This window comes from Dendrobates tinctorius, unplaced genomic scaffold (genome assembly GCF_039654945.1).
Source record: "Dendrobates tinctorius isolate UK_male_01 unplaced genomic scaffold, ASM3965494v1 ptg000102l, whole genome shotgun sequence".
In the NCBI taxonomy this organism is placed as follows: Eukaryota; Metazoa; Chordata; class Amphibia; order Anura; family Dendrobatidae; genus Dendrobates; species Dendrobates tinctorius.
The window spans coordinates 7,185,239-7,202,519 of record NW_027361770.1 but is presented as its reverse complement, the minus strand read 5'-3'; the positions used below and the strand labels follow the sequence as shown (position 1 = coordinate 7,202,519).

At 45.2% G+C, this 17,281-nt stretch overlaps 1 protein-coding gene across 4 annotated transcripts in view; it reads left to right on the top strand.

Moving 5' to 3' along the window:
* COL15A1 (collagen type XV alpha 1 chain) overlaps positions 1-17,281 on the top strand; it is a 1,161,047-nt gene that overhangs the window by 304,380 nt on the left and 839,386 nt on the right. For all 4 annotated transcript variants that reach the window (XM_073587711.1, XM_073587710.1, XM_073587708.1 and 1 more), the window contains one exon: positions 12,427-12,501. In XM_073587711.1, the coding sequence (XP_073443812.1) occupies positions 12,427-12,501 (75 nt within the window). The remainder of the gene's footprint in view (positions 1-12,426; positions 12,502-17,281) is intronic.

Genomic DNA, 17,281 nt, shown 5'->3' with positions numbered 1-17,281 from the left:
ATCTGGGTCAACAACTGGGTCATCCATCAACTCCTCTTCAATTTCATGTGCACCTTCCTCTGTGTCACCGTGTAAGGTGGTATAGTATGCGGGAAGGGGCACCTGAGTTTCATCAGGGTCAGATTCTGGTTCAGTAAACTGCGAGGACAATGTAGTGCTCTGAGTGAATGTACCAGCAGAAAAGTCTAGCAGTGGCTGTGCATCAGTGCACTCCATGTCAGATTCATCTTGGACTGGGAATTCACGATTTGACTTGATAACCCAGGCATGGTATGTGAAAAGAGCTCCATGGAGTAATCTGTAGTGTGGCCTGCCGCATCCTTCACTTTTGGTAGGGGTGAAGGACACAAGGAAAGGTGTTGTTCCTGACCAGGAGCCTCCACTGACAACTCAGTGCTTTTATTTTTTGAAACTTCAGAAGAGGAGGCGATAGAGCTGGAGGCTGTGTCAGCAATGTAAGCCAAAACTTGCTCCTGAAGCTCTGGCTTTAAAAGCGGTTTACCTACTCCGAGAAAAGGGAGCCTTCGAGGCCTTGTGGAGCCAGACGATGACGCAGGCTCATCACCTCCTGCCTTAGGTGTGTTTGAAACTGTTCAACTGTAAAGCGCTGCGGAATATGTTGGCGCTATATAAATAAAGATTATTATTATTATTATTAGGTGCTATTGTGCTTTTGCCACTACCAGCAGATGCACCACCACCACCATCAGTAACAGCTGGCAACCCCCGCCCACTTCCACGGCCTCTTCCACCATACTTCCTCATTTTTGGGAAAATGTACCCAAAATACCACCAGCTATACAGTACTGTAAAACAAGGTACAAGGTCTATATAGTATTGGGGAGAATTTGAATCTCCCTAGAGGTTTTAGGAGGCTGAACTATTATCTCAGGCCCACTATAGATTACACCTCAATTTAACAGGCTGAAATTGGCTGGTGTATGACAAGGTACAAGGTGTATATAGTATTGGGGAGAATTTGAATCTCTCTAGAGATTTTAGGAGGCTGAACAATTATCTCATGCCCACTATAGATTACACCTCAATTTACCAGGCTGAAATAGGCTGGTTTACGAGAAGGTACAAGGTGTATATAGTATTGGGGAGAATTTGAATCTCCCTAGAAATTTTAGGAGGCTGAACTATTATCTCAGGCCCATTATAGATTACACCTCAATTTAACAGGCTGAAATAGGCTGGTGTATGACAAGGTACAAGGTGTATACAGTATTGAGGAGAATTTGAATCTCCCTAGAGATTTTAGGAGGCTGACAATGATGCTTTTAGTTCAAGTATGGCAGCAGGCAGCCTAATAAGCAGGACTGCTGCACACAAAAGTGTGGAAAAATGAACGCTTGGTAACTGTGCAGAAAAGAGGAAGAAAAGTATTTTTGCTTTTAAAAAAGCAGTTTGCACAGCAGTGTGCAAACAGCAATGTAGCTATCAGGGAGCCTTATAAGGCAGCCTAATAACCAACAGAGCTGATGCACAAAAATATATCCTCCCCTGTCACTGCACACAAACTGTTGTGTTGTACAGTGAAAATCGCTACCAGCAGAAGCAGTTTTTTTTTTCTTCTTGCCTGCCTAACGCTCTCCCTTATTCAGAATCAGCAGCAGCAACCTCTCCCTATGCTAAGGTCGGCAGAAGTAAGATGGCGGTCGGCGTGCACTCCCTTTTATAGCCCCTGTGACGCCACACAAAGCAAGCCAATCACTTGCATGCTCTTCTCAAAGATGGTGGTGACCGCTGCCCATGTCATCGCGTTGCCCACAGTGTGTGTCCTCCATTATTGGCTGAAAAAGGGCGCTGGAAGCATCATTTGAAACGTGACTTTGGCGCTCTGGTCATCGACCTCATGGCCGACCTCACGCTATGGTCGGGATTCGTTTCATGAAACCCGACTTTAGCGAAAGTCGGCGACTTATGAATTTGACCGACCCGTTTCGCTCAACTCTACTTATAAGGTCCAATAAACCTTGGCCTGAATTTTGGAGATGCAACCTTCATGGGAATATTTTTTGAGGACAACCAAACCATATCACCCACTTTAAACCAGGGACCAATGGTCCTATGCCGGTTGGTCTTTTCTGAGAGTGGGACAACATATCCACTACTTGGTCCCAAATTTGCTGCATTCTCTCTACCACAGAATCCACATCTGGGCAGACAGAAGCTTCCACCTGCCCCAAATAAAATCGAGGATGAAACCCAAAGTTACAAAAGAAAGGAGACATCAAAGTGGCACAACTAGCCCTATTGTTTAGTGCGAATTCGGCCAATGGCAAAAATGAGACCCAATCATCCTGATCAGCAGATATGAAACATCTCAAATAGGACTCCAAAGTCTGGTTTGTTCTCTCAGTCTTCCCATTGGTCTGAGGATGAAATGCAGAGGAGAAAGACAACTGAATTCCCAGTTTGGAACAAAAAGCTCTCCAAAATCTGGAAACAAACTGGATACTCTGTCCGACACAATGTTCTCAGGAATCCCATGCAGACGAACCACTTGTTGTAAAAACACGGGCACCAACTCAGAAGAAGATGGCAACTTTGGGAGTGGTACAAGATGGACCATCTTAGAAAATCTATCACAGATCACCCAAATAACAGTCATTCTCTGAGAGACAGGGAGATCAGAGATAAAATCCATTGAGATATGGGTCCACGGCCTCCTGGGCACTGGCAGGGGCATCAACACACCACTAGCACGAGAACAGGTCTTGGACCGAGAACAAGTCCCACAGAACTACACAAAATTCCTGACATCATGAGATAAGGCAGGCCACCAAAAAGACTGACTCACCAAATCTCTGGTACCAAAGATACCTGGATGACAAGCCAACGCGGAGCAATGACTTTCAGACATTACTCTTTTCCTCCACTGGTCAGGGACATACAGTTTTCCCATAGGGCATCATTCAGGTTTATCCTCCTGAAATTCCTCCAGGGCACGTCTCAAATCGGGTGAGATGGCGGAAAGAACTGCACCCTCATTTAGAATGGTAGTAGGCTCGGTCACATCAAGAGAATCCGCAAAGAAACTCCTTGAAATGGCGTCCGCCTTAACATTCTTAGTGCCCAGAAGAAAGGAGACCACAATATTAAAACGTGTGAAAAACAAGACCCACCTAGCCTGTCTAGGATTCAAGCATTTAGCTGATTCAAGATAAATCAAATTCTTGTGGTCTGTATGGACCACAACTTGATGTCTAGCTCCCTCCAACCAATGTCTCCACTCTTCAAATGCTCATTTCATGGCCAACAATTCCCAATTCCCCACGTCATAGTTACGTTCAGATGGGGAAAATTTTCGAGAAAAGAAGGCACAAGGATTCATCTTAGAAGTTACCGGATCTCTTTGGGACTAAACGGCTCCTGCACCAATCTCAGAAGCATCTATCTCCACCTGAAATGGGAGTGAGACATCAGGTTGTCGTAGAACCAGAGCAGAAGTGAATCTCTGATTAAGCTCCTGAAATGCCGAAACTGCCTCTGGAGACCAATTCACCACATCGGCGCCCTTTTTGGTCAAGTCAGTCAGTGATTTAACAATATCAGAAAAATTACTTATAAATTTACGGTAGAAATTAGCAAAACCAAAAACTTCTGGAGAGCCTTCAAAGAAGTGGGCTGAACCCAATCATAAATGGCCTGTACCTTGGCCGGGTCCATTTCAATAGCAGACGGGGACAAAGTGAATCCCAAAAACAAAATCCTCTGTACACCAAAGAGACACTTTGATCCCTTAACATACAGAGTATTTTCCCTCAAAGTCCGGAACACAGTCCGGACATGTTCCACATGAGAATCCCAATCACTGGAAAAGATCAAAATATCATCCAGATAAATGATCAAAAACTTATCCACAAAGTCCCAGAAAATATAGTTCATAAAAGATTGGAAGACGGAAGGGGCATTAGTGAGCCCAAAAGGCATCACCAGGTACTCAAAATGTCCCTCCGGGGTATTAAACGCCATCTTCCATTCATCCCCGTGTTTGATGCGAATAAGTTTATACGCCCCCTGAAGTCAAGTTTGGTAAACCAACAGGCACTTTTAACTCTGGAAAATAATTTAGATATCAGGGGTAACAGGTACTGATATTTAACAGTGATTTTGTTAAGGGAACGATAGTCAATACATAGCCTTAATGAGCCATCTTTCTTGGCCACAAAAAAAACCCCAGCACCTAAAGGTGAAGAGGATGGTCTGATACGACCCTTCACCAGCGACTCCTTGATATAAGATCACATAGCATCATGTTCAGGTACTGATAAGTTGAAAAGCCGACCCTTGGGAAATTTACACCCGGGCATTAACTCAACTGCAGTCATAACTCCTATGAGGAGGCAAAGATGCAGACTTACGCTCACTAAATACATCAGAAAAATCAGTCAAATTGTCAGAAATATCATGAGACTGGGGAGAGGTGGAGAAAACAGGAATGTCACTAAGAACACATTAACAACCCCAACTCACCGCAGACACAGATTTCCCATCCAAAACAGGATTATAGGTTTGCAACCAAGGAAAACCCAGAACAATAGTATCATGCAAATTGTGCAACACCAAAAATTTACAATTCTCTTGGTGGTCTGGGGCGACCTGCATTATCACCTGGGTCCAAAACTGGCGTTTATTCTCGGCCAAAGGAGTAGCATCAATACCCCTCAAAGGGATAGGAGTCCGCAGGAGTATCATGGGAAAACCACAACGTTTGGCAAAGTCAAAATCCATCAGATTCACAGCTGCTCCTGAATCAACAAAAGCCTTACGGAAAATGTAGACAAGGAGCAGATCAAGGTAATCGCCAAAAGGAACTTAGGCTGTACACTGCCCACAGCAAATTCGTGAGAAAAGCGCCTTTGTTGTCTAGGGCAAACAGAAATAGTATGAGAGGCATCCCCATAAAAAAAACACAACTTATTACGCCTTCTAAACTCCCGACATTGTGCCATAGACAAAACCCTATCGCATTGCGCGGGTTCAGAAGTTTGTTCAAAAGACGGCACCGCCTCTTGTGCAGTTCCACATTCACATAAACGACAATCAATTTGAATGGCCAATGACAAAGAGTCGTCAAGACCAGAGGGGACAGGAAATCCCACCATAACATCTTTTACAGTTTCTGCCAGACCCTTCTGAACGAGAGCTGCTAGGGCATCATCATTCCATTTAGTAAGGACCGCCCACTTTTGGAATTCCTGACAATATAACTCTGCAGAATCCTGACCCTGGTTCAATGCCAATGAGGTTTTCTCAGCTTGATCAATAGCATTAGGTTCATCATACAACAACCCCAGGGCTTGAAAAAATGCATCCACATTAGCCATACCAGGATCTCTGGGTGTCAAAGAAAAAGCCCAATCCTGGGGATCGCCGTGCAGCAGGGAGATGACAATTTTAACCTGCTGCACAGAGCTCCCCGATGAGTTAGGTTTCAAAGCAAAAAATAGTTTACAATTATTCTTAAAATTCAAAAATTTAGACCGATCCCCAGAAAACACATCAGGAGTAGGGATTTTTGGTGCAACAGTAGATGATTGAGCGAGATAGGCAGAAATTCCCCGCAATTTAGCAGTGAGCTGCTCAACACGATTGGACAATTGCTTAGTCTCCATTTAGACTAAAAATCCTCCTACGGCCCAAGAGAAAAAGAGGAAAAAATATACAAAAAAATTCTGACACTTTTTTTTATTTATTTTTTTTTTTTTACAATTCTTTCCTTCTTTGGAGTACCCTAGAGTCTACAGTAAGGCTGGTGATTCTGTTATGATTGGGTCACCGAGGAGGATGGCAGGAACAGGCTAAGCCACCAGAACACCAGAAAGGTTGGTAACTAAGCGGATTGCAGACCCCTGATCCTATCCACACAACTAGCAGTAGCCGTGGAGCGTACCTACGATGCCCTAGACGCCTCGGCACAGGCCTAACTAAGCCTAAAGCAAGAAAGGTGAAATCTAAACTGCCCCGGAGCAGACCCCAAAAGGAATAGTTAGCCCCCAAACATATATTGACGGTGAGACAAGATGAAACACAAGCACAGGCAGAAAAATAGACTGAGCAAATGATGGGGCCCAAACTGACTAGACAAGATAGGAAAGGAAAGACAGTGTCTGCAATCACTCAAAAAACCCTGAAAAATCCAACATGTCTGATGTACAAAAAACACTGAAGTCACACGACTTCGCCCCCACTATATCAGCACTCCGGTATGAACTGAGAGCAAAGCAAAAGAGACCAATATAACAGGGGACTGAGCAAACTGACACAGGCTGTAGCATTTAGAGTGGTGGTCCAGCACAGCCCCCAGAGGAGCAAGTTGAACCTGCAAAACAAGCAGAGAGAGACAAAAACAGATCAGATGCAAAGGATTAGCAAATAACCACTTAGCTGAAAAATACAGGATCAGGGCAGGAGACATCCGACCTCTGAATGCACAGGAAAGCAATCACCAGCAGGGATTGCAGGAAGTCTGCAGACTTAAATACTCCAATCAGTAACCCCAGATCTCCAATTGTCATCATCATCATCATCAGGTGGCAGACCTCTGTCAATCTGGCCAGCTCCACTACCTCCAGTAACCACCGGAGGGAGCAGGGGATCTTCGGCTCAGAAGTCTGAGCCAGGGAATTCACAACACGCCCCTTTTTGGGACTCCACTCCTTTTTGGGCAACCATCCTTATTTGGTTTACTGCCCTCTTTTGGGACTCCACCCCCTTTTGGGCAACCATCCCTGTTTGGGTTACCTCCCGCTTTTGGGACACCACCCCTTTTAGGGACACCACCTCTCTCCAGGGAACACCCCGTAGACTCCCCCTCGGCCTTCTCAGGCCCCAGTTCGCACCAATATGTTTCTAGGCTTGCACTGGCCCTTTAAGAGTTTGTACGACCTGGTCCACACTGTCCTCTTACTACACCTCTGAAGCTCTGGTAGCTTCTACTGCAGCGCTTCTTGCTGCTGCTGTTACTACAGCTCCTGCTGCTGCAGAACCTCTTGCTGCAACTGCAGCTACTCCTCAGCAAGGTTCTGCATGGCTCCACACTGCAAGGACCCACCGATCCACAGCAAATTTTCATAACCCCACCGAGTTACTGTCAGAAGCTTGTAATCTTTGTGGACCCACCGATCCACAGCAAGCTGACTTAAAATTTTTTTTTTGGACCCATCGATCCATAGCAACCTCCACACATTCTTCCTGGACTGTTGCTCACAGTCTAGCACCATATGTAAGATAGCGCTTACTGAACGTGTTGGGGACACTCGACTGGCAATGGAATTCAGTCACACAGGAACGATTTTCTCCATTAAACAGTCCATTCGGTTTATTATTCACTCATAAACTACTGTTTATACAACACATACGTCACATATAGTTCATAATACACAACTTCCTTCATTTGACAGACACTACACCCGCCAGTCCTCCTCTGACTAGTTCCCGGAGGTGTCCATGCGCCGTATCAATGTCTCTACTCACACAACATTACCCGACATTAAGCCCCCGTTACACACTGCGATATCGCTAGCAATATCGCTGTAAAGTCACTGATTTTGTGACGTAGCAGCGATATTGCTAGCGATATCGCTACATGTGATACTTACCTCCGACCGACTCCCCCGCTGGTTATCGCTGGTCACGCGAGAAGGTCCTGGATCATTTCTCATCGTCAGCTTCCTGCGGCGCTTCCTGCTGTGACGACGAGCGATGCGTGGATGCGGGCGGGAGGACGTCAGGATCGCCGCGTCTGACAGGTAAGTAGCGACCCCCGACCCCTGCGATGTCGCTGGTGAGATCTGCCTGTGTGGCAGCTCACTAGCGACCACTTAGCGATGCACCAGCGATCCATTTCGTTGTCGGGAACGCTGGTGCATCGCTATGTGTAACGGTACCCTTAGATCGCAGTCTCTAATCACACCAGACCTCACTTTGTCCAGTTACCATGGGTGACCGCACAGTTCATAGTGACCCCTTTTGTTCGAGGTTCCAGGAGCTTCACTCCATACACTGACCTCCTGTCAGTCCTGGTTCCCATGGAAACTGCCTAACTGGGATCAGCGTCCCGGGCAAAATCTTGCTCATCAAGCTACTCAACAGTTCCAGACCCTCAGAAGGACGGTAGCTTTCCCAACACAGTACCGTCACAAACTCCGCCATTACATGGTCTCACCCTGTGCTCTTCAGGAATCCAGTCCATTCATAAGACCTTCCAACACAGCGACCTTCTAGGTCCACGGCCTCACCATGTGCTCTTCAGGAAGTCAGGACCTTCCAACACACAGACCTTCCCAGGCCTTACATCACAGACCATGTGACCTGACCTCAGTCACATTTTATCAATGTAGCCACCTCCATAAGTGGGAGGTGTGTGGTTAGCCAGTCCCGCCCAGCTCACCAACTAACACTGTAAGCACCCCTTAAAACTAAAACACTTGTGGGACTACAGGTCCCAGAACAACAACATTTCGGGCCTACAGCGCAGACGACATCTTCCATCTCTGTGACACATACTGGACATTCACAATGACGCCAGTCACTGTCTCACCATCACAGTTACTCCTACGACTACCACGCACTTCCATGACCTCAATACGCCTCTGCGCGTATCCTTAGGAGAACATACAGTGCTCCCTAGCTGCAACAGGGAACAGGGGTCACTGCTTCACACTTGAGATAGCGATATATATATATATATATATATATATATATATATATATATATACATACATACATACACACACACGTGGTCAAAATTGTTGATACCCCTCGTTTAATGACAAAAAAACCCACAATGGTCACAGAAGTAATTTGAATCTGCAAGAGTAATAGTAAATTAAAAAAAACTATGAAAATGAACATATGAAAGTCAGACATTGCTTTTCAACCATGCTTCCACAGAATTTAAAAAAAAATAAAAATCAGGATATAGGCCTGGACAGAAATGATGGTACCATTAACTTAATATTTTGTTGCACAACCTTTTGAGGCAATCACTGCAATCAAATGATTCCTGTATCTATCAATGAGACTTCTGCACCTCTCAACAGGTATTTTGTTCCCCTCCTCAAGTGCAAACTGCTCCAGTTGTCTCATGTATGAAGGTTTGAAGGTTGCCTTTTCAAAACGACATGTTTCAGCTCTTTCCAAAGATGCTCAATAAGTTTTAGGTCAGGGCTCATAGAAGGCCACTTCAGAATAGTCCAATGTTTTGCTCTTAGCCATTCTGTGTGTTTTAGGTCATTATCCTGTTGCAAGACCCATGACCTGCGACTGAGACCAAACTTTCTAACACTGGGCAGCACATTTCTCTATAGAATCCCTTGATATTCATGAGATTTCATTATACCCTGCAAAGATTCTGAACACCCTGTGCAGAAAAGCAGCCCCAGAACATAACAGAGCCTCCTCCATGTTTCACAGTAGGGGCAATGTTCTTTTCTTGATATGCTTCATTTTTCCATGTGTGAACATAGACCTGATGTGCCTTGCAAAAAAGTTCCATTTTTGTCTCATCTGTCCATAGGACATTCTCCCAGAAGCTTTGTGGCTTGTCAACATGTAGTTTGCCAAATTCCAGTCTGACTTTTTTATGATTTTTTTTCAACAATGGAGTCCTTCTTGGTCGTCTCCCATGAAGTCCACTTTGGCTCATACAATGACGGATGGTGCGCTGATACTGACACTGATGTTCCTGGAGCTTGAATTTCACCTTTGATCTGTTTTGAAGTTTTTCTGGGCTCTTTTGTTATCATTCATATTATCTGTCTCTTTGATTTGTCATCAATTTTCTCCTGCGGCCATGTCCAGGGAGGTTGGCTACAGTCCCATGGAGCTTAAATTTCTGAATAATATGTGCAACTGTAGTCACAGGAACTTCAAGCTGCCTGAAGATGGTCTTATAACTTTTACTTTTTACATGTTTGTCTAGAACTTTCTTCTTATCTGCTGAGACAACTCTTTCTTTGCTTCCTCTGGTCCCTGTTGAGTGTGATACACACCATATCACCAAACAGCACAGTGAGGATCTGTAGCCCTTTATACAGGCCACTCTCTGATTCCAAGATTGTAGACACCTGTGATGCTAATTAGTGGACACACCTTGATTTAACATGTCCCTTTTGTCACATTATTTTCAGGAGTACCATCATTTCTGTCTAGGCCTATTTCTTGAGTATTATGTTTTAAAAAATTCCGTGGAAGCATGGTTGAAAAGCAATGTTTGAATTTCATTTGTTCATTTTCATAGAATTTTTATTTATTATTACTTTTGTCAGTGTCAAGTTATTTCTGTGACCATTGTGGGTTTTTCTGCATTAAATATGGAATGTGGGTACCAACAATTTTGACCGTGTTTATATACAGTGTATATATGTGTGTGTGTTGCTAAGATCTATGTGACAGATATAAATGTCTGTGAAAGTTTGCTTTTGTTGATTATTTTAAACTAGCCTCTTTGCAATCTCTGCAGCACTAGTACAACGCAGGTCACATCCCTCACTTTGATGTGGGCTCCGGCAGGAAGCCCACATCTTTCCTGGAACATGTCAGCCGTTTTGAACAGCTCACATGTGCCCGGAACAGGCGGGGTAGAATCTCAATCTACCTGAGGCTATTAACTCGTCAAATGCCGCTGCGAAGCTCTGACAGAGGCATTTAATGCACACTTCAGGCCATCGGGCCGGAAATCCTCCTACCGGTGACCCCCATCATGTGATCGCGGGGCATCGGTGGGTTGGCATTACAACCAGAGGTCTCCTGGAGACCTCTATGGTTGTCACTGCCGGATTGCTATTAGCATCTCCCAGTGTTCTGCAATCATAGCAAGTGAGTAATTCTGCTACATACAGGTGATCTGATCATCGCCTGCATGTAGCAGAGCCAATCGGGTTATGGCAGCTTCTAGACTCCCATGGAGACTATTGAAGTATGCCAAAAGTAAAAAAAATGTTTTTAAAAATATTAAAAAAAAAGAAAAATAATAAAAAGTTTAAATCTCCCCCCTTTCGCCCCATTCAAAATAAAGCAGTAAAAAAAATCAAACATACATATATTTGGTATCGTTGCATTCAGAATAACCCGATCTATCAATAAAAAAAGGATTAACCTGATCGCTAAACGGCGTAGCGAGAGAAAAAGTCAAAACGCCAGAATTACATTGAAATAAGATGCAATAACATGCGATCAAAAGAACGTATCTGCAACAAAATGGTATCAATAAAAAAAATCAGTTCAGCGTGCCAAAAATAACCTCTCACCCAACCCTAGATCATGAAAAATGTAGACACTATGGGTATCGGAAAATGGCACAATTTTTTTTTTAACAAACTTTGGATTTTTTTTCACCACTTAAATAAAAAAGAACCTATAATGTATATGTTTGGTGTTTATGAACTCATAATGACCTGGAGAATCATAATGGCAGGTCTGTTTTAGCATTTGGTGAACATGGTAAAAAAAAATCCAAAAAACCACTGTGGAATTGCACTTTTTTTGCAATTTTACTGCACTTGGAATTTCTTCACGTTTTTGAGTAAATGATATGGTAAAACCAATGGTGTCGTTCAAAAGTACAACTCGTCTCACAAAAAACAGGACCTCATATGGCCATATTGATGGAAAAATAAAAAAGTCATGGCTCTGGGAAAAGGGCAGCGAAAAACAGAAATGCAAAAGCGAAAAAGAGCAAGGTCTCTAAGGTGTTAAAATGAACATTACCAGTGTGAGACATGTAATCTTGGGTAGATCTATGTCCGGCCCACAGATCTTATCAGCATATTTACATATTGAGGGAAAGTCTATTTCTCAGGAATAATATATCAGATTGCAGGGTATCATTTTAATCAATTTATAATTATCTGCTTGCCAATATAGATGGCTTAACAGAGTTGATCCTACTGACAGATTGCCTTTAAAAAATAAAAGTATACGATCAAAACCAAAATAGACACAAATATCATATGTGATTTATTACATATTTCTTTCATAATGACCATTTTTCAAATAGGTTGTCCTGTCATAAGATATCAATAATAGATCATGCAGTGCACATAGGCAGCCATTCTTCTCAAATGCTCAGGATCTGTTTACTCAAGCCGAAATACAGCCAAAAATGATGATTTTCAAGCTGGACAAAAGCTCATTCCCTTGGAGATCGACATCTTGTTTACACTGCATGGTTTTTAGGATCACTTGGTCCCAAAAATTATTGATAGTAAATGTACCTTAAAAAATAAGTTTATAGTAACTGCATGGATAGCTAAATATTAATCCTCTGAAATATGAGTTTGTAGAAACAGTGTACATTATAAGTGTGTGTCAGTAATGAGCTGGATCTGAATAACACGTGCGGTTTTAAGCTATTGACAAACAATACTTTTTAATATTTAAATTTGTTGAAATGTAATTTTCATTATTTTGCAGGGTTCCATTCAACAATTGTCACTGAAGCCAAATCCAAGAGCAGCCGAGGATCAATGTGAAGATGATGATCCCTATGTAAGTTTTTAAATCTCTAAAGGATCAGGCAAGATCAGATGTGGAAATGGAGTTTGTAGGATTTAACATATTTAATACTTTGCATAAAAATAATGGAGCATCCGCCAGGGCAAGTGGGGTACTCGGTACCGGGCCGCTTTCTTAAAGGGGCAGTGTTACAGTGGCAGTAACCCGGTCCATGGCCCTGGGCGTCCAATAAAAGGAGTATAATTACAAGGGATGAAATAAAGAGTTTGTAATAAAGTGTTTGTGATGCCATCTGTGGTATCTGGTCAAAGGCAACAAGCGCTGCAGTGCAGATCCTCTGGGACAGATGGTATGATGCAGCAGTGTTGGAATAGCTCTCCACAGGCAGAGCTGCGTCCCAGGGCAGATGAGATGTTGAGAGGTGGATGGTGATGTAGTGAGGAGCAAAGGATGTAGCAGTGCAGAGAAGGTGATGCAGGGAGTATTCAAAGGACACAACAGAGTGCAATTTATTTTACCTTTTACAGATGGTGCAGGAGTTGATAAGCCTGGAAGCAATTTAGGAATCTCTCTACGTAGGTGGGTTGTGAGGTCTCCTTTTCTAGTGCTAATCTGAAGTACTGGCGGTTCTGAACTCCACAAAAGTTCCTCTTTCTGTCTGTTACTTAGAACTCCACTCGCATGACAGGTAGCTGTAGCCTCTTTCATGAACTGCCCTTAATGGCGTCTCTGGCTCACACATTGCTACTGTGTCGTCGAGTCTCAGTTGGGAACAGAGCATTTACAGCCTCTATTCCTCCGGTTTCTGCTGTGGGACATTTAGTATTGTCACAACCTGCGCTTCAGCTTAGGGGTGAGCTCCTCTATAGCCCCATGCCCCCTGCTCCTGTTCCACGTCCTCCTCCTTCCCTGTCTACACTCTAACTCCTCTAACTTCCTATTCCTGACCACAGAGAGCAGCTCCTCTGCAGTTAGGTTCAGAGCTCCCCCTGCTAGCCCGAGTAGGAACTGTGTTGTGTGCTGGAACTACCTGACAGAGAGACCCTTTCACTGCTCCAGGCATGACAACACTCCCCCCTGGAGGGAAGTAAAGCCACTGTGGCAACCATACTCCTGGGGGTGCCACAATAACACTGCTACTCTAAAGGGCCTGTCACACTAAGCGATATCGCTAGCAATATCGCTATAACGTCACTGTTTTTTGTGACGTTATAGCGATATCGCTATGTCTGATACTTACCTCCGACCGCTCCCCCGCTGGTTATCGCTAATCGTGTGAGAACGTCCTGAGCTGTTTCTCGTCATCAGCTTCATCCTGAGCTTCCTGCTGTGACGACGAGTGACGCGTGGACACGGGCGGGAGGACGTCTTCATCGTCTCGTCTGACAGGTAAGTAGCGACCCCCAACCCCTGCGATGTCGCTGGTGAGATCTGCCTGTGTGGCAGCTCATTAGCGACCACTTAGCAATGTACCAGCGATCCTGACCGCGTCATATCGCTGGTCGGGATCGCTGGTACATCAATAAGTGTGACAGTACCTTAAGCCAACAAGCTACCATCATTTACAGTTCAGTCCTGGAAGAAATCTCTATCAGTTAAATTAGTTTGGAAATAAACTCCCTTCCATAAGAAAGAAAACTAATGCCACGTATAGTTTTTGTTTTTTTTGCTAAGGTGTGTTCATGTTTTTCGATTGGGGCAGGTACTGTTTCTGTACATGCTGGACCCTTTTGGAGACACTGTGGTCTGTGTAAAGCCTTATTTATAATTCCAAGCTTTTTAATAGGTCAGACATTGAGTAACTATTGTAAGATGGCCGTCCGACAAGTCCTTGAGAGGAGATGTGTGTCATCGCGGCTATTAGCTGCAGTGATGTGAACTCTGAAGTATGCTCAATCACGTATACTGCTGAGAGAGTTATTTGGGCCGGGTTTTATGAGCAGTCATAAGAGATGGGTGGGAATGACAGCTCACATATCCCCATCCCAGGTGCGTGACTTGGCAAATAAAATGAAGGCCAATTGCCTCATTCAGTGTTTGTGGCTGGAGGTGTGGAGACCTCTATGTCTGTGTTGCTGAAGGCACTGACCTGAGTGGGCAGACCCGCAGGGCTATATGGACTGTTTATTTTCTGTTTGTTTTCACATTGTGCCAGAAAAGGCTGTTAATTTGTTTTTCCAATCCAGAGCAGTTTATGCCGTTTTAATAAGCTTGCTTGGACATTCCAGTAATACTGCTTCCTGTGCCTGCCTCAACTGCAACCGAGTGAGTACAGATCCTTACAATTGGTGCTAGAAGCACGGGCAAAAATCTCAAGAGGCAGTGTGACAGCCAATACCGTATGTCCTGGGTGAAAGCGGCTGCAGGAGGGAAATCTGACAGCATGGAGGAGCTGCAGAAACACCTGGTCCAGGCGCAACAACAACAGCAAGAGACCAACAGGCTGTTGTTACAGCAGATCCAGTAGAGTCAACAGGATCAGTGACAGCAGATCCAGCAGAGCCAGCAGGAGCAGCAGCAGGAGATCCTGCAGAGCCAGCAGGAGCAATGTCAGCAGATACAGCTTCTGGCAACCGCCATCCAGAGCAGGACGAGCGCCCCAACCCAAAGTCCAGCTGATGACGCTTATGTGAGGAAGACGGTTAGAGTGTTGCAAAAATTTACCCCGGGGGATGACGTTGAGGTGTTCCTGGCGGTGTTTGAGAGGGTGGCGGAGCGGGAGAAATTGCCTCCAGAGCACTGGACCGAAGTTCTGGTGCCATATTTAACATATGAACCGCAGAAGGTATATTGTGACTTGACGTTGCAGGACGCAAAAGAATATGCCAAGTTAAAAGCTGAGATCTTGGCATGTTTAGGAGTAACTTTGACTGTCAGGGTGCAACGGGTGCATGAGTGAGCGTATGACAGTGACAAACCTCCCCAGTCCCAAATGTTTGACCTCCTACAACTGATCCAAAAATGGTTACAACCTGAATCCTCCTCTCCAGCACAGATGGTGGAGAAGGTTGTTTATGTACAGGCTGATACACTCCCTACCTAGGCCGGTGTAATCCTGGGTTGCCCAAGGATATCCCCATAATGCCGATGACCTAGTGAGCTTGGTGGAGCGGTACCAGGTGGTTAAGAGGTCCTTGGGTAAGCAAGGATGGGGGGCATCTCCATACTTGGGTTCCCAAAGCGGGGCTAACACCCAAAAGACTGGAGCTAGAGCCGCATCTGGGGGGGACCAAGAGTACCGGAGGTAGTGCCCAAGGTCCCTTGCCATAGTATAGTGTATTGGAGGTGTCATAACCCTGGCCACATAGCGTTGTCCCATGACCACTGAGCCAATGGACCGCAGCACAGGACGGCACTGCTGGTATTTTGCACATCCGGCCTGCAGTGCTGTTTCCCAAATGGGAGAGGGGCTGCAGGCATGCCCCGTGACAGTAAACGGGGTGCAAGTGACTGGCCTGTTGGACTCAGAGTGTTTGGTAACCCTAGTGAAGGGCCACAATTCCCCATTGACTGATTCCTGAAAAGAGGGTGGGCATCCGCTGTATCCATGGTGACGTGAAGGACTACCCTGTGGCTCAAGTGGTCGTAAAAACAAACTGTGGCACCTAGTCCCATGAGGTCAGCGTGGTGAAGGATCTATTGCACCCTATCATAATAGGGCGGGACTGTGTGCTTTTTGGGATTTGTGGGGAAAAGGGAGGACATCTGGTTGTTCGGACAACAGCCAGGTTGCTCCCAAAGAAACCTCGTTGGAGGCTACAGATGACAGGTTGCTGTTTTGTGTGCTTGTTGGCGATGAGGATGAGGCAGGATTCACTGAGGCCAACGTACCTGAGCTAGAGGTGTCCGGGGGAAACTTTGGGATCGCCCAACTCAGGGATTTAACTCTAAAAAGGGCATTTCATAATGTAACGGCACTTAAAGTGAACCTGTCAGCAGTTTTGGCCGATATAAGATACGGCCACTGCCTTTCAGGGATTATCTACAGCATTCTATGATGTTGTAGATAAGCCCCCGATCTGACCTGCAAGATAAGAAAAATACGTTTTATTATACTCACCCGGGGGGGAGGGTCTGGTGCCGTCCGGTCCGAAGAGTGTCGCAGGTCTGGGTCTGGAGCCTCCCATCTTTTTGTGATGCCGCCCTCCTGCTTGCTTCATCGCTACCCGGCATCGCGCTCCTGAGCAGGCGTACTTGTCTGCCTTGTTGAGGGCAGAGTAAAGTACTGCAGTGTGCAGGCGTTGGGTTTCTCGGACCATTCCCAGCGCCTGCGCACTGCTGTACTTTGGTCTGCCCTCAACAGGGCAGATAAGTATGCCTGCGCTGGAGCGTGATGTCGGGGAGCAATGAAGGGAGGTGCCGTACCAAGATCTGCAACACCCATCATACCGAACCGCCCCCCCCGGGTGAGCATAATAAAACGTATTTTTCTTATCTTGCAGGTCGGATCAGGGGATTATCTACAGCACGATCGATTGCTGTAGATAAGCCCTGAAAGGCAGTGGACATATCTTATATCGGCCAAAACTGCTGACAGGTTCCCTTTAATGGTGCTGCTCAAGAGCCGGGGGGCTGACACTCGATACCCACATTTTGCCATGAATGGGAAGATGATATATCACATCACCAAGCTGAAAGGGGAGATAATTGAGCAATTACTAGTGCCAGGGCCATACAGACGCAGAGTGTTAGACATGGCCCATACACATGCATTAGGTGGTCACCTAGACATAGAGAAAACCCAGGAAAGGATCCTCCAGAAGTTCTACTGGCCCGGTTGTCACCGTGATATTGTGAATTTCTCTAGGTTCTG